At 40.2% G+C, this 23,878-nt stretch overlaps 1 protein-coding gene across 3 annotated transcripts in view; it reads right to left on the bottom strand.

Moving 5' to 3' along the window:
- The window catches only part of LOC130917051 (roundabout homolog 2-like), a 796,933-nt gene extending 777,442 nt beyond the window's left edge, over window positions 1-19,491 (bottom strand). For all 3 annotated transcript variants that reach the window (XM_057838104.1, XM_057838107.1, XM_057838108.1), the window contains exon 1: window positions 19,200-19,491. In XM_057838104.1, the coding sequence (XP_057694087.1) occupies window positions 19,200-19,323 (124 nt within the window). In that variant the 5' untranslated portion in view covers window positions 19,324-19,491. The remainder of the gene's footprint in view (window positions 1-19,199) is intronic.
- Window positions 19,492-23,878: the final 4,387 nt, after the last annotated feature.

The raw sequence follows: 23,878 nt of genomic DNA, 5'->3' as shown, positions 1-23,878 counted from the left end.
ACTTACCTTCTTTTTATGGCTGCTTTGAAACACAAAGCTTTGCACAGTGTCTGTAAACGGGGGTCTCCAGGGTAAAAGGGACAGATTGAAAATAGTTTGGGGGCTTAATGTGCCATGAAACTGCTATGGCAGCATATAGACATATTGTTCTATCAAACACAACAGTTCTTTTGGCTTAAAATACAGCAGTTTATTTTTAAGAGAACAGAAACTGCTTTTTCAGCCTTGTCTGTGTTTTTTACCATATCTAAGTGACTATCTAGTGCTTTTAGTTTTCAAAACCCTTCAATGTCACTGACCAAGGCAGAGTGATTGAAAAAACAAGATAAAATGCTCTTATGTTTTTTTTTTTTCTGTAGAGATGTAAAGTAGATAGGATAATATTCGTTTTACATCAATAGTCTGCTGTCTTTGAACGCAAGGGAGGCCAAATGCTCTGATTTGACCTGATAGTCTGCAAGTGCGCTTAAGACGCTCATGTTTAAAAATACCTACTTCTAAATGTTTTACAGCAAAACGTGTACTACTTCCCTGCCATCATCTCCCACCATGTGAAGAGAAGCAAGATGGAGGGCGGGAATTTAGAGCAGAATGAGCAATCATGCATGAGTAACGCCATAAAGACAATCTTCTACTGTACATATGATGGAAAGCAGCTGGGTTTAGCCAAGTCAAGAATGAGTTGAAGGCCCAGTTGTGGGTAAGGGAGAAAAAAGACTTCACCTGCCATAATTATACGGTTATACGGGCATCTAATTTGTCGTGATGGCAATTAGGAGCCTGGCAATGAGCACTGGACTGGGCACTCGGTGTGAATCCATTATTTTACAGCCAACATCAACAATTGCTCATTACCTAATAACCAAACTTTTGAAAATGTACACAGTGCATATCAATCAGGAAAACACAGGAGTTAAATGTTTATTTCATATTTCACACGGTATTTTATGCTTCATAATAAAATAGGACCGCTTGGATGTCTGTGGAAGCGATCGATATATTTATTCAATTTTTTGAATCCCGTGCCATAAAAATGAGGCACTTCCTCGATTGAGGAAGAATGCGAATGTGACGTCAGCGAACTAATCATCTTTTGTATACAACCAATGCTAAAGTATGCAGAACGACTGCGGATTCAGCTTATTTTGCGGATTAATTTGTTTATTTTTCGCATCACGCCAGCCCAATGTGCTGCAGGCTTTTGTTGCTGCACCAGGGAGAGGCGTGTGAGCCTTTTTGGGTTTCAAAAAGATCCCGTTCACCACGGGGAATGGCCAAAACAAGTCCGACAACTGTGGGACCATTGGACCGATGAGGAAGTAAGATACTGTACATGTTTTATATTATGTCAAATACTGGGATCATGGCACACGTTTTACTAAGGAGGTTGCTTGTATTTTGTGGGTGATAATGCTCCCTGTCCACCGAGAAGGCCACTCGGCCGACAACCGGCGGCTTGTCGCACACCATGGTCGCCGACTGATAAAGGCGTGGTCTCGTCTCCGGTTCTCAATTGTGTCCAGACTTCCAACCCCTCTCGGTCCTCTTCGTGTGCCCACCAATAGAGTACTATCCTCAGCTTGGGCTCGGGCAGCCACGCGATCCTTCAGAGTCGGCCGGTTTGTCTGGCGTTCATTCTCCAGCTGCGTCCCCGGCAACGAGCACTACCGGGGCCGCAGCAGAGGAACGACGAGCCGAAACTTGTTCGCCACCAGGGGCTGGCCGATCGGTGAAGGCTGTCACTCTCCCCGCTGTATGTGACGTAAGTCGGGGTAGTTTTGTGTGATTTTTCGTTTTCGAAAGGTGAAAAAGAGACTTGGAAGAGCTGCTCGGTTCTGATTAGCATGTAGCCTAGCTCTTACGCTTGCTTTTTTATTTACACCCGTTCCTCCATCTCTAAATCGCTGGGAAGGAAATGACAAGAGCCGCCACTAACTCCGGCGGCATGAAACACCGTTCGGAAGGTTTAAGAAGTTGGCAGTTTTGACCATTGTGACGTAATTTAGCCCTGTCGTACTGAATAAATGTATTTTTAATATTTCATATTCCATTTAGCACAAGACTGTTACTTGTCATGACCACACAATTTATTTAGAAATCAGGGAAAAATACTAATGGGAGGAGTTCGGCAAGGCCATGGAAAACGACTTCCGGACGGCTTCGAGGAAATTCTGGTCCACCATCCGGCGCCTGAGGAGAGGAAGGTGGGCTCTTCGATCTCTGGGGTTGAAGTCACTGAGGCGGTTGGAAAGCTCCTCGGTGGCAAGGCTCCGGGGGTAGATGAGATCCGCCCGGAGTTCCTAAAGGCTCTGGATGTTGTAGGGGTGTCGTGGCTGACACGTCTCTACAACATCGCGTGGACATCGGGGACAGTGCCTCTGGATTGGCAGACCGGGGTGGTGGTCCCCCTTTTTAAGAAGGGGGACCGGAGGGTGTGTTCCAATTATAGAGGGATCACACTCCTCAGCCTCCCTGGTAAAGTCTATTCAGGGGTGCTGGAGAGGAGAGTCCGCCGAGAAGTCGAATCTCGGATTCAGGAAGAGCAGTGTGGTGTTCGTCCCGGCCGTGGAACAATGGACCAACTCTACACCCTCGGCAGGGTCCTCGAGGGTGCATGGGAGTTCGCCAGATCTACATGTGTTTCGTGGATCTGGAGAAGGCGTTCGACCGTGTGCCTCGGGGAGTCCTGTGGGGGGTGCTCCGGGAGTACGGGGTACCGAGCCCCATGGTAAGGGCTGTTCGGTCCCTGTACGACCGGTGTCAGAGTTTGGTCCGTATTGCCGGCAGTAAGTCGAATTCGTTCCCAGTGAGGGTTGGACTCCGCCAAGGCTGCCCTTTGTCACCGATTTTGTTCATAATTTTTATGGACAGAATTGCTAGGCGCAGCCGAAGCGTTGAGGGGGTCCGGTTTGGTGACCTCAGCATTGAATCTCTGCTTTTTGCAGATGATTTAGTGCTGTTGGCTTCATCAAGCCGTGACCTCCAACTCTCACTGGAGCGGTTCGCAGCTGAGTGTGAAGCGGTTGGGATGAAGATCAGCACCTCCAAATCCGAGACCATGGTCCTCAGTCGGAAAAGGGTGGAGTGCCCTTTCCGGGTCGGGGATGAGATCCTGCCCTGTTCAAGTATCTTGGGGTCTTGTTCACGAGTGACGGTAGGAGGGAGCGGGAGATCGACAGGCGAATCGGTTCAGCGGCTGCAGTAATGCGGACTCTCCACCGGTCCGTAGTGGTGAAGAAGGAGCTGAGCCGAAAGGCAAAGCTCTCGATTTACCAGTCGATCTACGTTCCTACCCTCACCTATGGTCACGAGCTTTGGGTCGTGACCGAAAGAACAAGATCCCGGATATAAGCGCCCAAATGAGTTACCTCCGCAGGGTGTCCGGGCTCTCCCTTAGAGATAGGGTGAGAAGCTCGGTCATCCGGGAGGGACTCGGCGTCGAGCCGCTATTCCTCCGCGTAGAGAGGAGCCAGCTGAGGTGGCTCGGGCATCTGGTTCGGATGCCTCCCGGACGCCTCCCTGGAGAGGTGTTACGGGCATGTCCCACCGGCGGAAGGCCCCGGGGACGACCCAGGACACGCTGGAGAGACTATGTCTCTCGGCTGGCCTGGGAACGCCTTGGGATCCCGCCGGAGGAGCTGGTTGAAGTGTCTGGGGAGAGGGAAGTCTGGGCTTCCCTGTCAAAGCTGCTGCCCCCGCGACCCGACCCCGGAACAAGCGGAAGATGATGGATGGATGGATGGATGGATGGATGGATGGATGGATGGATGGATGGATGGATGGATGGATGGATGGATGGATGGATGGATGGATGGATGGATGGATGGATGGATGGATGGATGGATTGATGGATGGATGGATGGATACTTGGAGCCGAAGAATATCCTGTAAAAATATTGGAGTAGAGAGAAAACAATTATGACATTTTATAGTATGATGTAGACATCAGCCCACTGTTTGTTGTCGTTCTGAAACTTTATCCTCCTCCAAATACCACTCAAACATATGTATATGGCTGTATGCCACAGGCTTCCTCTGGATCGAGAATATCACTTGAAAGATCCACACTTGAACCAGAATCGTTGAAAAACTATTCTTTCTCCATTGGGCTGGATTCTGAAATCATTACTAGGCCCACATCATCACCCAGGTGGAGGTGCCAGAGCGCAATAATGAGAGGTGGGGGTAAACTGCATATTAACTCATTCACTCCCAGCCATTTTCACCGGTGCAACCCCCTTCGCTCCGGCCGTTTTACTGGATTTTGACTGATTTTGCATGTCCCACAGAAAATTCTGTTCAATTGCTATGTAAACATGGAACCCACCAAAAGAAAGATTAGACTCTCGTCTTTCAGCAGGAAAAAAAAGTTAGTTCATATCTTTTTCCTTTCTTTAGAAATCAGCATTAGAAAATAGCTTAGTTTGAGCAATTTTGCAATATCTGATGAAAAAACAGAGAAATTGACCTTTTTGTGAACGCATACATTTCAAACATACCTTTGACTTTAACACAGCTAGTTTTTGCTTTAGTTACATCCCAAACACCTGAATAATGTTTTCCTTTTACAAAGTAACATAAACAACAAGACAAATAGAGCTTTTGATAGCAAAGTAACAATTTATTTACACTAGGGCTGTCAAACGATTAAAATTTTTAATCGAGTTAATTACAGCTTAAAAATTAATTAATCGTAATTAATCGCAATTCAAACCATCTATAAAATATGCCATATTTTTCTGTAAATTATTGTTGGAATGGAAAGATAAGACACAAGATGGATATATACATTCAACATACGGTACATAACTACTGTATTTGTTTATTATATCAATAAATCAACAAGATGGCATTAACATTATTAACATTCTCTTAAAGCGATCCATGGATAGAAAGACTTGTAGTTCTTAAGATAAATGTTAGTACAAGTTATAGAAATTTTATATTAAAACCCCTCTTAATGTTTTCGTTTTATTAAAATTTGTAAAATTTTCAATCAAAAAATAAACTAGTAGTTTGCCATTGTTGATGTCAATAATTACACCATGCCCACTCATGGTACTAACCCATAAAATCAATTGGACCCAAGCGCCAGCAGAGGGAACCAAACACCAAAAAACAAGTAACAAGCGGACATTACACTACACTGTCATTTTAATCTGTTTGAGCGGGGCATGTGCGTTAATTGCGTCAAATATTTTAACGTGATTAATTTAAAAAATTAATTACCGCCCGTTAACGCGATAATTTTGACAGCCCTAATTGACACGTAACTAACTGAGACATGCCGCTGTTGTGGCCGGGGGTAAACTTTTCCCTCATCGCCACCTGTCTTATAAAGATGGATTTTTTTTTTTTTGTCTTTCCAGCACGGACTCGACGGCTTCGTCCGCTGCACTGGTGGTCCCGGTCGTTCTGCTCGTTTGTCCAGTGCCTGGCATCCCAGGCATCCTCCCGGTTGATTTGCTCGGTCGTCTGCCGCCTGGCATCCTGGACGTCCATTCGGTCGTCTTCCGCTGGCGCCCCGGCCAGGCGGCCAGCCGTTCGTTCCGTTGAATCAGGTTGGCGGTCATACCAAATGCGCTACTGCCCTCCAGTGGCCGGTTTTATTGCTTTAACATTGATTCTTAGCTTTGTGCTTTGGAGCTAAGTTGAATCAGAACTGATGTCTCTTGTTAAAAAACATCAGTAAAAGACATATAAATACATCTTTGGGACACTGAAACAATTAAAAATAAAGCGTATTTATATGGTTTTTGGGAGCAAATGAGTTAAAAGACTTGTGCAGAGTCGAATCGTCTCAAAATATTATTTTCCTTTCAATAATAATACGATTTAAGTTTTTTTATGCCGTCACAGGCACTATAAGTGTTTGTTAATGTTGTTAAGTAAACTATATTAGGTAAAATGAGTTTTTCAATGGTGTTACCATTGTTTGGTAATTGGTGTTACCTCATTCATTTACTTATTTACTTACTTACTACGTATTTTTAAACCATAGTAAGATATGATTGATCAGTCAAGACTTGCTCAATTACAATCAAACATAATATAAAAGCCTGAATATTTTTCTTTTTCAGAAATATATCAAAATGTGTATCAAACTGTTGGAACTGTGTGCAAATCATTTCGACAAGCTGAAGTCGCAAAGAAGTAGCTCTCAGTCGTATTTCTGCTCAACTATGACCAAGCCTTGCCTGCAATCTGAAATCACAAAGATCAAGTAAAGATCAAGGCTTTTGCGAGTCAACACCAAGACCAGAATGAGATCAAGGCTGAGTCTTTTGGGAATCGAGTCCGGGACCAGACCAAGTCCTTCAAAATGTGGTCTTAAAGCAAGGCCGGTGTGTACAACATTAACTCTTAATTTCAAAAAGGTTCCAGATTTTGCCAACGGATTAGCAAAGTCATATCTAGACATATGAATGCCACCTAAATTATGAGTTTTTTTTTTTATCATGCTGTACACAGAATGAGCTGTGCTATTGCTGAGGAGTGACATCACCATGAAACAACCAAATGCTAGCAAGCCACACTAATGGACAGTCATTCTCATCTGAAATTGTTGAAAAAGATGAGACACTGAATTATTAATCGTCAGCTGATGTATAAATATAGCTATGTAAATTCATCCCTTTTTGTCTTCTGCCACAAGGGAGGTGCACGACGGTTAAAGAGTTATATAACAAAACTTGGACAAACATAGCAAAAGGCATAATGTAATTATTTCCTTAGCCTTGAAAATCTCATAACAGCTCCGAGCAGGGCCGCAACATCCTTTGCTTAATGACAAGCTCGTCCTCTTAGTACCCGCGTATGTATGCAGTTGCTCCCACGCAATTCAGCTGGTACATGTGACATGTATTTTTCAGAAAGTGTGGGCGTTGGTGAAAGTTATTCTTCTTCACATGTGAATTCTTAATTATGATGCAGGTATGAACAGCAGCCCTAGCTCGTGCCTTTCTTGCCCTTTAAATTATCAGACAGGAACTTTGTTAGTCATCATTTTGCTGGCTTGTAAGTACTTGAAAAAGAACAACAAATCATCATCATCTCATCAGTCAAAAAATAACAAATGACCCAAGATCACACAGCATGTCAACACAAGAACAGAGTGTGAGTGATTTTACCCCCGATCCACCACAGCCCTCACTGTGCCCCCTTTACCCCCCGGGACACGAGTCAAAACACATTAATTAAAATTAAAGACACTGATTTCATTTTTCTGTCAGGCTGTTGCCTAATATTCCGCCCAATTAGTTTGTACAGCAATTCAATCCCTCTGGCCAACGCTGTGCTGTCCTGCTGTGGCCCAGAAGCGAGTGGCATCATGGGGGGGATGTTGTACTTGATTCACTATTATTCATATTCAAAATTAAACATTGCCACAAAGTTAAACCGACAAGAAAAAAGTTAATGGATTGAGGTTTCACATGTAAGCCTTGGTGGCAGTTAAAAATTTTTCAATGGTTATTTTAATTATCGTCTTGTTTGGGGGGTTTTTTCCCCCCGCAAATCACTTTTTTACGCCTGACTTTTTGTTAAATTGCGAGACAAATAGATGAGTTTTAAGTTTTTTTGAGTTTTGGCTAGGGCCAATTGCCGCAAAAACCCTTTAAACTTCACATTGTGTGACCTGTTTTTTTTTTTTTTGTTTTTGTTTTTTTTGAGGAAAAAAAAAAAAGAAAATTATCACCAGTTACTTTGCAAAGTAACTAATTACTCTTACATTCAGGTAACTGAGTTACTGACACAATTACTTTTTAGGAGAAGTAATTTGTAACTGTAATTAATTACTGTAATTTCCCGAATATGAGGCGCACCCGTGTATAATGCGTACCCCAAATTTACTTGTATAATCTAGGGGAAATTATTGTACCCGTTTATAACGCGCACCCTAATTTTAGCACCAATAAATAGAAGAATACAAGAAAACAAAGCTCGTGTACGGATACAGAAATGTCATTTTACTGACTGGTGAAACACAGCACAAGCATAGCACATTGGTAGTTCAAAACATTTGATATGACAACTTCTCCAACAGACCAGAATCTAGGAGAAAACAAAACAGATGTGACGCTTCTTTAAAAGGCTGCTGTATAACTTGCTCGTTTCATCATGATGAATAAATGTTTCTTCCATGGATTGATACGGTAAAATGAAAGTGAGAACGTAAATTGGAAATCCGTGATAGCTCATCGCTGTCGACATGACAGTAACAATAGGAACTATTGTTATTTGGGTTTGAGTTTCCCGAAGGACAGATATAGTTGACGGAAAAAGGAAGTCTGTGTGCTTACGTTTGTTATGGTCCGAGTTGCGGAGCTGCAATAAACGTTGACTCAAATGAGTTCAAGAAACTAAATTCTGTGCTTTATGAAGAGTGAAAAAAGCAGAATTTAACACAGACGAAATCATTCGACCGATTAGAGTGAAGTATTACCGAAACAAAATGGTGACGTCACGTACCGTAATGGTCGGCAACGGATCGCCGCATACGTTTTTTCAACACAACGTGGCCGTGTCAATGAAAAAAAATTGGTTGATATTAGGGGTGTCAAACGATTAAAATTTTTAATCGAGTTCATTATAGCTTAAAAATTAATCGTAATTAATCGCAATTAATCGCAATTCAAACCATCTCTAAAAGATGCCATATTTTTCTGTAAATTATTGTTGGAATGGAAAGATAAGACACAAGATGGATATATACATTCAACATACGGTACATAACTACTGGATTTGTTTATTATAACAATAAATCAACAAGATGGCATTACCATTATTAACATTCTGTTAAAGCGATCCATGGATAGAAAGACTTGTAGTTCTTAAAAGATAAATGTTAGTACAAGTTATAGAAATTTTATATTAAAACCCCTCTTAATGTTTTCGTTTTAATAAAATTTGTAAAAATTTTCAATCAAAAAATAAACTAGTAGCCCGCCATTGTTGATGTCAATAATTGCTTACAAAATGCTCATGGGTGCTGAAGCCTATAAAATTGGTCACTCCCAAGCGCCAGCAGAGGGCGATAACACTCCGAAAAACACAACAAGTACACATTTCACTTTGCTGTCATTTTAATCTGTTTGAGCGGGGCATTTGTGCGTTAATTGCGTCAAATATTTTAACGTGATTAATTTGAAGAATGAATTATATACAGTGGGGAGAACAAGTATTTGATACACTGCCAATGGGTTTTCCCATTGACTGTGTATCAAATACTTGTTCTCCCCACTGTATATATATATATATATATATATTTCTGTCTCCATCCATGTACCCGTTTATAATGCGCACCATGATTTTACAAGTTGATTTTGGGGAAAAAAAATATGCGTTATTTTCGGGAAATTACGGTACTTTTTTAAAGTGAGATTTACAACGCTGCTAATATACGACCAAGGCTAATAAGTATTATTGTCCAAAAGACTAAGACTAAAACAAAAATTAAAAGGGCTGCCAAAAAAAAACACTGGTTCCAAGTTAGAGGGCGTAGTTCATTTGAACTTTTGATATCGAGAAAATAAAACCAAATAAGTTCGTGATGCAGAAATATAAGAAATTCTAAAAGGTTCACACATTTTCCCTCCAGCTTTATTTTATTTACTCTCAATAATTTCTAAAGAAAGTTTGCAATGTTGCCATTCTTTTTCCACTTTGCGTTAAATGTACTGGTGGCTTTTTATTCACTTGCTAGTCTATTTTTGTCTGTACCCAACCTGTTCAGCGACAGAGCCAATAACTTGATGTGTCATCCATCAATAGAAGGCGACTCTGCCGCCGACTTACTCCTTCTTCAGCTTTCCAGATCTGATACACTAACTCCCATCCCAGATGTCACAAACAGTATGTTCGACTGTGGGCAGGACCTAGCGGTATTGTTGCACGCTTCCTTCCTGCCTGCCTCAGCAAGCCGCTGTTTAGTCAGACAGGCTTTTCGCAAGCCCGGCAGCAGGTGGGCTCAGGATATAGCCAAGTCAATTTCCCCAGACAGGCTAACAGGTATTCAGGGGGCGCTTACCTCATGTCAACAGAGCACATCGGGTGGTGGTGATGTGCGCTCGAAAATAGGTGGGTTGTCTGTTTGAACCACGGGTGGAAAATGTATAGTCACGTTCAGGCCGAATTTACACCTTACGGTGCGAAATAATTCACTGGTTTCAATTCAGGGTTTCACAATTTTGAACTTTTGGAAGGTTGAACTAATCCTTAACCCATCTAAAAAAAAATCCCAACCAAATCTACACAAACATTGTTTCTCTCCTTTTTTTTTTTTTTTTTTTTTCAATGAATTGAAATGTAATGTAATGAAAAGGCACATCTGACCGGAAGCCGCACACACTTATTTTTACAAGACAACAGTACGGTTTTTGTAGATACTTTATACAAGCCACATAAGCAGTGCTTAATTTGTAAATCATAAGGTGCCGGAACGCAAAGTACATATGACAGCGCAGTGGTGACGAGACAGACACAGGTCCCGGAATATAAGCAGAAATGGTGCTGAAACAACATGCAAATGCCCACTTGCCATGCTGTGGGACTTATAAGCCTCAATTTTAGATAATAATAATAATAATACATTATATTTCTAGAGCTTACATGCAATGATGAACTACGCAATGAGCGATGCCAACTTGAGTTGATCATTCATTTGATGCATACAATCAGAATAGATTTACTTTTGTTCTCATAACATAAAGTACATGGCACAGTAAAACCATAAACTTCCCGAAATGAATATTTTTTATTCCATTTTCCATCCATTTGCCACAGAAAACACCTAAGTGTCTGTGACAAGCAGTTAAACGCTGCCTTGCTGCTGCTGATTCTGTTACACGCTTGTATTTTGATATGCCATCTTTAAACTATGTGTTCCGTGTGCATCATTGCCTCCAAATAACAACCTGCACGTTTTCACTCTGATTTCATCACCCAAATCCTTCAGTATTCCTTCTTAAAAGCCCTTCGGACTTGAAAGGTGACAGTAAAGTTTATCATTTCCATCTCCTGGCGAACGGCAGCTGTGATTGTACCCGGCTCTGAAGAGGAATACAATGCAATCCTGAAAGCAGTGTGTCATGACTAGAAGGGAAAAAAAAAACTAACTCCCCGCAGCTATTTTGATCATTTTCCAAATTGAAAACTCGCTGCCAGCGCAATAAAATGTAACAGACACGAATTTAAGATAAAGATTTAGAGTCCTTCTCCACGTGAAGAGCCAAATAGGAGGTTTACCCCCTAAAGGGATTTGTATCGCTCAATAGATAGTGATATGGACTCATTTAGCCCAATACCATCACAAGCGGAGGAAGTAACCAATAGGAAAAAAATGTATCTTTCAAAAAAACCATAGACTTCACTATCAGTTGATGGGACAAAGGGCTCGGGGCCGATTCATAGGGGGTCTATTTTCAAAAACTTAAAATTCAAATATGTTCAAAACCAAAGCCGCTAGTGACCTAAAACCAAAACGTGCACCTCCCTGTGGCATATATAAGTTTACATGAGCAGCGACATCAAAAAATTCAAAGTTGTTCCCAAATAAAATCCCGGATCAATTATTATTATTATTTATTTATTTATTTTTTTTTATACAAGTATAGCAAAACTTTAAAATGGCTATAAAATTCTCCAATTTTATGCTAGATGCACAAAAATCACCAAATGCAGACATAATTACCTATGTTAAATATTGCTATTGATCCTGAAAATATATCAAGTTTTTGCCCAAAATAGAAACTTAATTTTTTTAATTTAGTGCAAGTTTAACAGCTAATAAATCACTCAATTTTCACCTCAGAAACTTAAGACTTGAGGAAAGCATGGAGAATCATCTTAATTTTACTCAACAAAAGCAAAATTTGCATTTTTCAACATACAATCACAACTTATTTAGGTTGAATTCCAATGTTACTATTGCCTCAGCATGGAGGAGTCTTGCCGGCTCTCTGGCCCTTGTCGTTTTTAAATTGAAATGTTACAAACAAACAACAAAAACATGTAAAAGGCGAATTTTTTTTGTATGGACACGGAAATGTCTAAATTACTTTTTTTGGGGGGGGGGCAAAAAAGGGGCAGTTGGCCAAATATTACCTGATCATTTGAATGTAAAGTTCCGCTACTGTGTATGGATACAACATGGCGGCCATCATAAAACAGAGCTTTTTAAGTTGAAAAATCCTGTGACTAAATGCGTACATCCTAGAATTTCTATAAATATGAACATAGAACAGTCTAGATTCTTCGTCAAACCCTTTCTTTTATCCCAGGCAATTGTAGGTCGTTTTATTTACCTGACATGTTTCGGCGGGCACTTCCGCCTTTGTCAGAGGGTCACTGATGTTGGTGTGACGCGTCTTTATCAGCTGATGGATGAAGGCGTGACTCACCTGCCAGAATGACAGGAGAGTCACGCCATCTGCTGCCCATTCACTCTTCCAAGATGCTGTTCCAGGTCGTAGAGAGCATGTATGCCCCCTCGTCCCTGTTGATGGTCCTCGGGCCCCGCTTGCGGATCTCAATGGCCTCCCTGATCCAGCGCTGATGTTTGTTTTCTTCGGTGCGGATGACTCTGGCCTTTTCCCAGTCCATGATGTGGTTTTCCCTTTTGCAGTGATCGGTGATGGCTGATTTGTGATGTTCTTGTTGTGATTGTTCTTTTATTGCCCTTGTTTGTCTCATTGTTGTCTCCTTTTCACATTCCTTCTTGTGTTCTGTTTTTCTTGTAATGAAGCTCCTCCCTGTCTCCCCGATGTATGATTTATTGCATGATTTGCATGGAATTTCATATATTGAGTTGCATTTGTTTTCTGGATGGATTTTGTCCTTTGGGTGGACCAAGTCGAGTGAATGGGCAGCAGAGGGCGTGACTCTCCTGTCATTCTGGCAGGTGAGTCACGCCTTCATCCATCAGCTGATAAAGACGCGTCAGACCAACATCAGTGACCCTCTGACGAAGGCGGAAGTGCCCGCCGAAACATGTCAGGTAAATAAAACTACCTACAATTATCTGGGATAAAAGAAAGGGTTTGACGAATTTATAAGTGTAGGCAAAATGAACTCTATACAACTAGTCTAGATTCTTGGTTAAAAGCAAAAAACGGTCAGTTATCATTCATTTTACGTAAATATTTCCAGCTACAATTACGCTATTGTGTAAAGCCAACATGGCGGCCATCACAAAACAAAGAGCTTTTTAAGTTGAAAATTCTTGTAAATAAAAGCGTACGTCCCCGATTTTCTATAGATATGAATATAGAACAATCTACATTCTTGGTTAAAAGCAAAAAAAAAAAACAGGCCGCTATTATTCATTTTACGTGAATATTTCGAGCTAAATTTGCGCACAATTTTAACATGCATTTTTTTCACATTGTTCAAAGTGCATGCATGGGGCTATTTTATCTAATAATAACCTTGAATCCTCAACTGAATCACTCTTGAGACACTCCTGCCTGCGTGCGTGTTGTAAAACTTTTGTCCTTTTTCCACCTAAATCCAGCTTTTGGACGCAGCATTTGAATTTATCACAGTAAAAGCCAAACGCTATGCTTGGATTGGCTCCAACGGGAAGGCATGGCGCAATGTTTGTACGAGCTTTCTTGTCAACTGATGGTGAAGTCTATGAAAAAAAACACACACTAAAAGTATCAAGGGGATGTAGGTTTAGGCATAGTCTTCATAATTATATTGACGAGCCGCAGGGCTGATTAATAGGGAGCTTATCTCCGTCAAAGCTGAGCAATTGGAGACACAAAGAGCTTTTTACGTTGAAAATTCTTGTGAATAAATGCTTAAATCCCTGAATTTTTTATAGATATGGATGTAAAACTGTCTAGATTCTTGGTTAAAAGCAAAAAAACCACACAAAAAAAACGGGCAATTACCATTTAGTTTACGTAAATATGTCGAATGTGCTGCTCGTCTTTAAGCCACTGTAGCGCCACCTTATCACCACAAAGAGCTTTTTACGTTGAAAATTCTTGAGAATAAATGCTTATATCCCTGAATTCTTTACAGATATGGATGTGAAACAGTCTGGATTCTTTGTTAAAAGAATAAAGAACCGGGCAGTTTATTTTATGTAAATCAGAAGATCCATGCCAGTTCGTATCTCTCGAGAAAACATGAGGCTCGCTGGCGATACTTTGGTAGTTGCGTGCACAGATGTTCGGTATTTGAGGAGAAATTCGTGTAGTCTCTGATGGAGTGTACTTTGCCCTTGTGATGCCTTGAGAGCATGTTTGAGGGTCTGCACAAACCTCTCTGCCAAGCCGTTGGTTGCCGGGTGATAGGGAGCCGACTTAATGTGTTGAACCCCATTGGCTTGCAGGAATTCAACCATTTCCTTTGATACAAATTGGGGCCCATTGTCTGAGACGAGTTGTGCAGGGGCTCCGAAACGACTAAACATCTCCCCTAACTTCTCAATTGCCTTTTCCGATGTGGTTGATTTCATGATAGCTACCTCTGGCCACTTACTATGGGCATCGATAGCAACCAGAAACATTCGATTTTCAAAAGGCCCCGCAAAGTCAATATGAATGCGGTGCCAAGGGTCCTGAGGAAAATCCCAAGGATGAAGTGGGGCTGCAGGTGGATTGTTGCGAATCTTCTGGCAAGATGAACAACTTTTTACCGTCTCTTCGATCTGTTTATCTAATCCTGGCCACCAAAAATAACTTCTCGCCATTTCTTTCATGTTAACAATACCACTGTGACCTGCATGCAGTTGCGCAAGCATTTTAGCACGCAATGACTGTGGCACAATCACTCTCCTTCCCCACAGCAAACAACCCGATTGAACAGAAAGTTCCCACCTCCAATCCAAAAAAGGTTTGAGAGCGGTGTTCTCACACTTGGTTTGTCCTTTAATTACCATGTCCATGACGACTGACAGGTCGGGATCGTTCCGAGTTGCACGTTTCACTTGCGACGCTGAAATTGGTGCATGTTCAACATTTCGGAAATAGAATATGTCCACTGAGGTAGGCTCATGTTTGGTGACAGGAAGCGGCAACCTCGAAAGTCCATCAGCATTGCAATGCAAATCAGATTTACGATACTTGATGTCGTATGAGTGAGCTGACAACAACAAAGCCCACCTCTGAAGACGTGCAGCAGCTAGTGAAGGGATTCCTGCATGAGGTCCCAAAATCGTTGTCAGTGGTCTGTGATCCGTTAACAGAGTAAACTTCCTTCCATACAAATATTGGTGGAACTTCCTCACACCAAAAAAAATGCTCAATGCTTCTCGTTCTAATTGAGCATATCTGCTAGTCTTTAACCCACTGTAGCTTCGCCTTATCACCACAAAGAGCTTTTTACGTTGAACATTATTGTGAATAAATGCTTAAATCCCTGAATTATTTATAGATATGTACGAAAAACCGTCTCCATTCTTGGTAAAAGCAAAAAAACAGGCAGTTAGCATTATTTTACCTAATAGTGCGAAGTATGACGCCAATGCCATTTTGGTTAATTTCTCTCATCGATTTTTTTCAGGTTTCAAAATGCATGTATGGTACAAAAAATATAATAATTACCTTGACTCCTCGAACAAATCACTCCTGAGACAATCCTTCCTGTTTGTATGCGGCACCGCTTTTGCACTTTTTCCACCTAAATCCGGTGTTGGATCACTGCATGTGTTGAATAACTGCGACAGACTGAAGCGGACTGTGGGACAGCCTCCTACTTGAAGGCGTGGCGCAGTGTCTGTGAAATGTGTCATGTCACTATTATTGTGAAGTCTATGGCTAAGCCTTAAACAATCACTACCAGCCGTCTTAGGTCAAATAAATGGATGTCTTTGGCCGTCATAAGCGGCCAATGAGTAAATTGGCGCACAATTTACCAAAAAGACAAATGTGTTTCTAGTGAAGCGCTTCAATAACGTTTGTAAAAAACATATAAACACCCTTGCTAAAATGTAATGACTTACTCTAAATAGTTCCTCAAACAGTGATCCTCACGACCATTCAATGTAACATCCATTACCTTTGAAAATACTTATGGCGGAAAACACTCAGGTGACTTGAAGTTCCGCTCTGAGACCCCCAATTTGGCCAAAATTCAAAATTGTCCGATATGCATGTATGATACATCATTTGAAAGCTTAAAATGTCAATTTTTTGGGGGAAGAAAAATGTTGAACAGGTGGGCATTGTTAAAACAAACAAAAAAAATTTTAAACAGCAAAACCCTATCTGGAGGTGAGAGCACGCGAGAGCAGAATTACAGATGCCATGACTTTAACGAGATATTATCGAGTATGTACCTTGTATCGATTCAAAAACTCCATGTAGCATGCAGCACTGAGTGTGAAGACACAGCTGTGAATGGCCACAGCTGGATTTTTTGGTGTTTTTCTGGGTGAAACCTGGTAATATAACAAGGGTTGCGATGCAGAAATCGCAGACATCAAGGAGTGGTCGAGATTTTTCATATATTCACCCTTTTAAATGTTTTTTTTTTTTTTCTTGTTTGGATCGATTATTCAACATCAAACATATCGGAGAGAATGCGACAGTAACAAAAAAAATACAATCAAACGATATTTATATTCACTCATTCATTTTCCATGCCACTTTTTCCTCACGAGGGTCACAGAGGTGCTGGAGCCTATCCCAGCTAACTACATGCAGTCGGCAGGGCACACCCTGAACTGCTTGCCAGCCAATCACAGGGCACAAGGAGACACTCATACCTACAGACAATTCAGAGTGTTCAATCAGCCTACTACACACGTTTTTGTGATGTGGGAGGAAACCGGAGTTCCCAGAGAAAACCCACGCAGGCACAGGGAGAACATGCAAACTCCACTCAGGAAGGCCGGAGCCCGGGATTGAACCCTTAATCTCAGAACTGTGAGGCGGACGTGCTAACCACTCCACCACCGTGTCACCATTTTTTTAATCGTGACATAATTTCTTTAAAATATTCAAATATGCGAGGGAATAATTTTTTTTAAGTTTTTTTTTTTTTTCGTCATCATCAATTAATGATTCTAAGCTAAAAACGACAGATATTTTAAATAATAATTATAATTATTTACCTTCGTTTTATGGCTGAGTTGAAACAAAAGCGGTTGCGCGACGTCTGTAAACGGGTGTTTTCAGGGTAAAACGGACAAATTAAAAATAGTTCGGGGGCTTAATGCGCATTGAATCTGCTATGGCAGCATATAGACATATTGTTCTATCAAATACAGCAGTTGTTTTGGCTTAAAGTACAGCAGTTTCTTTTAAAGAGGAGTGCAAGAGCAGAAACTGACGTTTCAGTCTTGTCTTTGTTTTCCACCATATTTGATTTTGAAAAAAATACCCCAAAATTGCATGTATAAATACCACTAATACACCACAACTACCACAGTTTTACATCCACTATAAACAAACTTTTGACAAAATCTTCTGGATTGTTTCTTGATATACAGTATGTAAACAGCTGAAATCATGAATAGTGAACTGCAAATAAGCAGACAATTGCTGTATTATATTTTACTGTTTGCAACTGTGATTGTTATTAGCATTATTGCAATAGTACCATTGCTGCTGTGGTCATATCGGTCCTAACAATAATCTAGACCTGACATTTTTACAATGTTTCATATCTCTAAATGGGTAAATCCGTTTTGAGTAAACTGGTGTTTTTTCTTAGGATAACTGTGCTCACATATAGAGCTCTTACAGTCCGGTTATAACTGCGGAGGTCACTGCCCTCTATTTCACCAGAGGACGCACATAGCAGGAGGCTCACACTCTGATTGCATTCTCCCTTAGTATGGATTCATTTGTGTGCCAAACTATTTGATTCATCATCGCTAACAACCGCCTGATAATCCACTGAGTCCTTCAAAGTTTCATCTGACAGAAAATAACTTGATTCTCGACCTACTTCCTATGTTAATTTGAGAATTAATGCAGCATATAAACACAAAGTAGGAGGGGTAAAAGTGGACATAAAAAGAGAATCTCTTTCATTAAGCAAAATTGCGCAGCGTGAAATATCAATTGAAGAGCGAGCGCCAACTCATTAGGGGTGAACTTCAGTTCGTGGCATCTGAGAAGTGCAAGGTGGAAAACATCGGGAGCAGAAAAAGAGTCAAACTAGTGAGGAATAAAATAGCTGGTCCTGGGCACTGTGGCTCTTTGAAGACACTCAGAGATCCCACTGAGCGCTAACAATGTCAACGGGGCTGCATCTCAGCCTCCTTGCCGAGATTAGAGGGTCCCTTTAATCCGACAAAGGGGATTAAATCCGATAAGAGAGCAAAGGGGTAACGCTCTCACGGAGGAGAGTCGTCACTGCGCTAGGTTGTTCTTAGAACCAAACATCACAGGTCATAGACATTGAGCATCCAAGGGGAACTGCATAGGCTACTGAAATGATACTAAATTAGTTTTTAAGAACAGAGATGACCAAACTGTGAAGACAGTTGTTCTAACAAGTATGTCTAAAACAAACAAAAAAACTCAGTGATCTCACTACTAACTCCATTCCTAAGCATTTCATTGCAAATGACTTTTCAAAGTACAGCAAATGGCTGATTTAGCCCTCTGATTTTGCTGGAACGACACTAAGGTTCCTGTGCTAATTAAACTCTGACGCATTTCTAATCAACTGTGAAGGAACTAAATTAAAATCTCACATTTAACTCCATTATTAACCACTTCATTGCAAACTAGTTGTAAAAGTACAGTAAAAACCTGACCTCCTGTTATGTTTGTTTTCCGGTAATGGCATCAATGTCCCGGAGTCAATTTGCCCACAAATTTAATGACCCAAACTTGTCAGAAAACAAAACAAAACCAATCAAATTGATCCCACCGAAAACTCCATCACTAACCATTCCACAAATACTTCCTCAATGAATACAAATGGCTGATTTTGTCCCATCATTAAGCAAAATAGTTGCTAACATACAGCAGACGGCTGACTTAGCCCTTCTTTTGAGTCTGTCCCAGGAATTGCATTGATGTCAATGGGTCAGTTTGCCTTTAGGTGTGTTAAATTATTCAGACATCAGAAATTTAAAAAATGTTTTCAAATTTTGTCTCAAAACTAGCTAGAGAGTTCAGATAGATGACATTGGCAGTAATAGCGAGCCTTCAAAAGTCTACTGAGGCAAAGTCAGCTTTGGTGTCATCAGCATCCCACTCAAGACCACCTCGCATAACATCATATCTTACCTCCCTTGTTCCATCTCCCTTTAGTCCGAGCCTGGCAGGTGGCTTCGGGACACCCGGAGAGCACCAGAAGAAACAAAACAAGTTCAAACGTGAGAAGAAATCCAGACTTGGCCCTGGAAAACATGTCCAAGAGTTGCTGGTAGCCTGAGACACTCTCACATGGCTCCTGGAGCGGGAAGCCACGCGCGGGCTGTCATCCGTCACGCTGGTGTCAGCAGTTAGGTCTGCAGCTCGGCGACCATCCTGCTGGTGCTGCTGCTCAAGCTGCTTCTGTGCGATGCCTCCAGCCGGGGGCTGGTCCTCACTGGTGCTGATGCTTCATCTCAGCCTTGTGCCGAAGAGCTGTGGGGCAACCGACGGTAACGCGCAGCCTGCCACGCGACAACACCACACTCGGCGCAGTGCATCGGAACTCACGCTCGCACACACCCACCCACCACTCTCTCTCCACCGCTCTGTGTCGCCTGATGCCGCCGCTTCGGATGCCGACACTGCTGCTGGAATATTCTCCCTCCTCTATCACATAGGGGGGGAAATTCATTCCCTAGCAATCAAGCTTCTTCTGCTAGAGGTGGGAATGTTATTCCCCTTCTGCACTCTAAGAAGGGTGGATGGGAAAAAGAAAAAAAAGGTATCGCAGGGGACCAAAGGTTGTCCTGAAAAAAAAAATAATAATAAATAGAAACACATCCACTTTTGTTTTGATGACCTTGACCGGCAATGTGGACAAGATTAACCCCAGCAGTGTACGCTTAACTGGAGGCAAGAGGCACAGGAACAAGAAAAGGTGGGGAGGGCAAAGAGGCAAACTAAATCCCTGAGTAAATTTAGTGGGAGGTACTCGGCTCCAAGCCTGTCAAATTTTCCAAACTAGATTCTAACCTAATTTTAAAATGACTAACTACAGTGACAGGGCCGTTCCTGACCAATTTGATGCCCTAGGCAACATATTTATTGGCGCCCCCCTCCTCCCTATTTTCACCTCATATATTTAAACACTCACACTGAAAAAGCACGTCATCTCTTTGTAATTTATTATATAAAAAAAGACAACGAACAAGTGCAGAAATTAAAAGAAAAAATGCTCTAATAACTATTCAAAAGCACCAATAAAACACACACCCAGTGTGGAGAAGACAGAGGTGATCATTTTTGGGCCAAAAAAGGAAAGGTCAAAGATAAGCAGGCAACTTAGCACAATGTCACTTACAGCTACAAATCAAGTCAGAAACCTTGGCGTAATTATTGACTCAGACCTAAAATTTGATAGCCATCTAAAGTCCGTCACTAAATCCGCTTATTACCACCTAAAAAATATAACTAGAATTAAGGGGCTTCTGACTCAACAAGACATGGAAAAACTTATGCATGCATTCATTTTCAGCAGATTGGACTATTGCAACTGTATATTTACGGGTCTTGATAAAAAATCAGTCAGGAAGCTGCAGCTGGTACAGAATGCTGCAGCCAGAGTCCTCACAAATAGAAGGAAGCTGGACCACATTACACCGGTTTTGAAATCGCTACACTGGCTTCCAGTGAGTCAAAGTATAGACCATAAAATACTACTGCTCGTCTACAAAACACTTAATGGCCTTGGACCAAAATACATGCTTAATTTGTTAGATTCCTATGAGACATCTAGACCCCTAAGGTCGTCTGGAACGGGTCTTCTGCATATTCCAAGAACAAGAACCAAGCAGGGTGAGGCAGCATTTAGTTATTATGCTCCTCACCGCTGGAACAAGTTACCTGAATGTCTGAAGTATGCTGAAACTGTTAGCTCTTTTAAATCAGGGCTAAAAACGCTTTTGTTTAGCACTGCATATCCATAACTGGCTATATATTTCAATCTACCTGCTTTCTATTCCTCTTGTGCATATCTCCATTGCTGATTTCAATTATTATTATTAGTAGTAGTTTTTGTTATATTTTTGTTTTATTTTTATTTATTTATTTTTATTCTATTTGTGATTAAATGCGATCTTTTGTCTTGGTTTTTACGTTGTATTGATTTAAATGTGATTTTTATGATCTTCATGTGATGTAAAGCACTTTGAATTGCCTTGTGTTGAATTGTGCTATATAAATAAATTTGCCTTGCCTTGCCCACCAACACAAACCTATTTAAAGACACACAGAACACTTTAAAATTAAACTTTTTGGTAACACTTTATAACTATCCGTTTTACTAGTTAATAGACCATTAGTAAAATGTTGATAAATGATTTATTGTTGATTTGTGAAGTATTTGTTAACAGTTTGTTAAGCATTTACAGGGTGTTCCAATATGGTTGACCTCATTCTAAATGCCCATGCTAGTTGATGGATCTTAATAAAACTATATACACTTTATGTTGAAGGTCATAAGTTTTATTGGTTAAATATACAAAGAAAAGTACAATTATTTGTTGGTTGTATGGCAGATATTCATAAATGTGTAACATGAGCGCTGCCTGCAAAATGCCTTATCAAAATGCATTTTGTTTTGAAGTGAACGGCATTTCTTATAGATGGAAGATAGAAATGCCAAACGTTACACACAAAAACTTGAAACGTTTCTACACAAACTGTGTTTCAGGTTAAGAACACCCTGTAAATGGTTAACAAACTGTTAACAAAAACTTCACAAATAAACAATAAATCATTTATCAACAGATTACAAATAATCTATTAACTAGTAAAACGGATAGTTATTATAAAGTGTTCCCAACTTTATCAACAGTTTACTAATGATCTAACTAGTTAAATGGATAGTTATTAAAAAGTGTTACCAACTTTTTTTTTTCACCTTGACCTATAACTTTACTCACCTTGTCTTCACTGATGCAAAAGCATTTAATGCACTTTCATATAACCGTTGTTTTGGAAGGTGCACTTCTTTCCTGGACTTGGACTTGGTGCTGATATGGATAAGTTGGCTGTAAAAGATGGCCCAGGATGTACAGAGGTAGAAGGAAAATATTTCAGAAGAGCATCTACAAAGAGAAGAAAGTGGAATGTTACATTTTATTAGTCAAATAGCTGCTGATTGTGAAACCAGCATGACATAACCATAATAGAGCCTAAATTCTTGCAGCCTACTGTACCTGTCGATTGAATCCAGTCACTATCTTTGATGGGCGTAGATGAAAGAAAATAAATTCTTGAATCAGGACTTGACACAGGACTATCCAATAATAATGAATTAAATAATATATGATAGCAAAAAAAAAAGAATATATTGAATATTTTTTTAGGGCTGTCAAAATTATCGCGTTAACTGGCGGTAATTATTTTTTTAAATTAATCACGTTAAAATATTTGACGCAATTAACGCACATGCCCCGCTCAAACAGATTAAAATGACAGAACGGTGTCATGTCCACTTGTTACTTGTGTTTTTTTGTTTCCCTCTGCTGGCGCTTTGGTGCGACTGATTTTATGGGTTTATGCACCATAATGTAATGTAATTATTGACATCAACAATGGCGAGCTACTAGTTTATCTTTTGATTGAAAATTTTACAGATTTTATCAAAACGAAAACATTAAGAGGGCTTTTGATATAAAATTTCTATAACTTGTAGTAATTTATCTTTTTAGAACTACAAGTCTTTCTATCCATGGATCGCTTTAACAGAATGTTAATGTTAATGCCATCTTGTTGATTTATTGTTATAAAAAGAAATACTTATGTACAGTATATTGAATGTATATATCCGTCTTGTGTCTTATCTTTCCATTCCAACAATAATTTACAGAAAAATATGGCATATTTTAGAGAATTTGAATTGCTTTTAATTACGATTAATTAATTTTTAAGCTGTGATTAACTCGATTAAAAATTCTAATCGTTTTACAGCCCTAATTTTTTTACATGAACGTGATCGCCATTTTAATGAATTAATGACACATTTAAAAAACAAATGTTTGCATTTAAATCCATGGCACTTTTAGTCCCCCATACCACAGAACTTTGAAATCATTGATTGCATATTTAATGGTGTATTTATTTAATTAACCTTGGCACTTTTAGACAAGGCAAATTTATTTGAAAAGCACAATTTAACACAAGGTAAAAGTGGTTCACATCACATGAAAGTAAGCAACACAATTTTAGTCCCCTATAGACTTTGTCCAAATTTCTCAAAAATTGGAGGGGGAGTAAATTTAAACTAATTTAAACTGAAACTAATCCACAGCTGGCTGAACACTGAAAATATTTCTAAAACAACAGCCTGGCCAATGATACAGTATAATTTTGCTTTAGCACTAAGTCATATAAACTATGTAAAGCTAGCCTGCAGTTGTGCTGAGTCTATGTGCTTATGCTGTTGAAAAAAATCATCACAACAAACTTCTGTTTTTCTTCACGTTTATGGTCTCTTCTTTCTTTTTCTTCCGACCCAGAGGGCTTTCGTCTTTTCATGAAGTTGACTTGTCACCGCAACGTCGCTCAATTGCGGAGGCTAAAAATAGCACCTTCAGGTTGCTTGCTCGTCTGCTGGGTGGTGAGGGAGACTAGGGTCTGTGGTGAAATTATCGCATCACAGGAAAAAGTGAAACGGGCAGAAAGCACACTAGAAATATTATTTCATTATTATTTAAAGACTTATTATGAACAGTTTTGTTGTTCTTTTGTTTTATTGTTTTGTTTAATTTTTTGAATACTGCTATCATCAAATATTATTTGAATAT

The sequence above is a fragment of the Corythoichthys intestinalis genome, chromosome 6 (assembly GCF_030265065.1).
Source record: "Corythoichthys intestinalis isolate RoL2023-P3 chromosome 6, ASM3026506v1, whole genome shotgun sequence".
NCBI lineage: Eukaryota > Metazoa > Chordata > Actinopteri > Syngnathiformes > Syngnathidae > Corythoichthys > Corythoichthys intestinalis.
The sequence above is the reverse complement of the archived record's forward strand: the minus strand, read 5'-3'. Positions and strand labels throughout refer to the sequence as shown.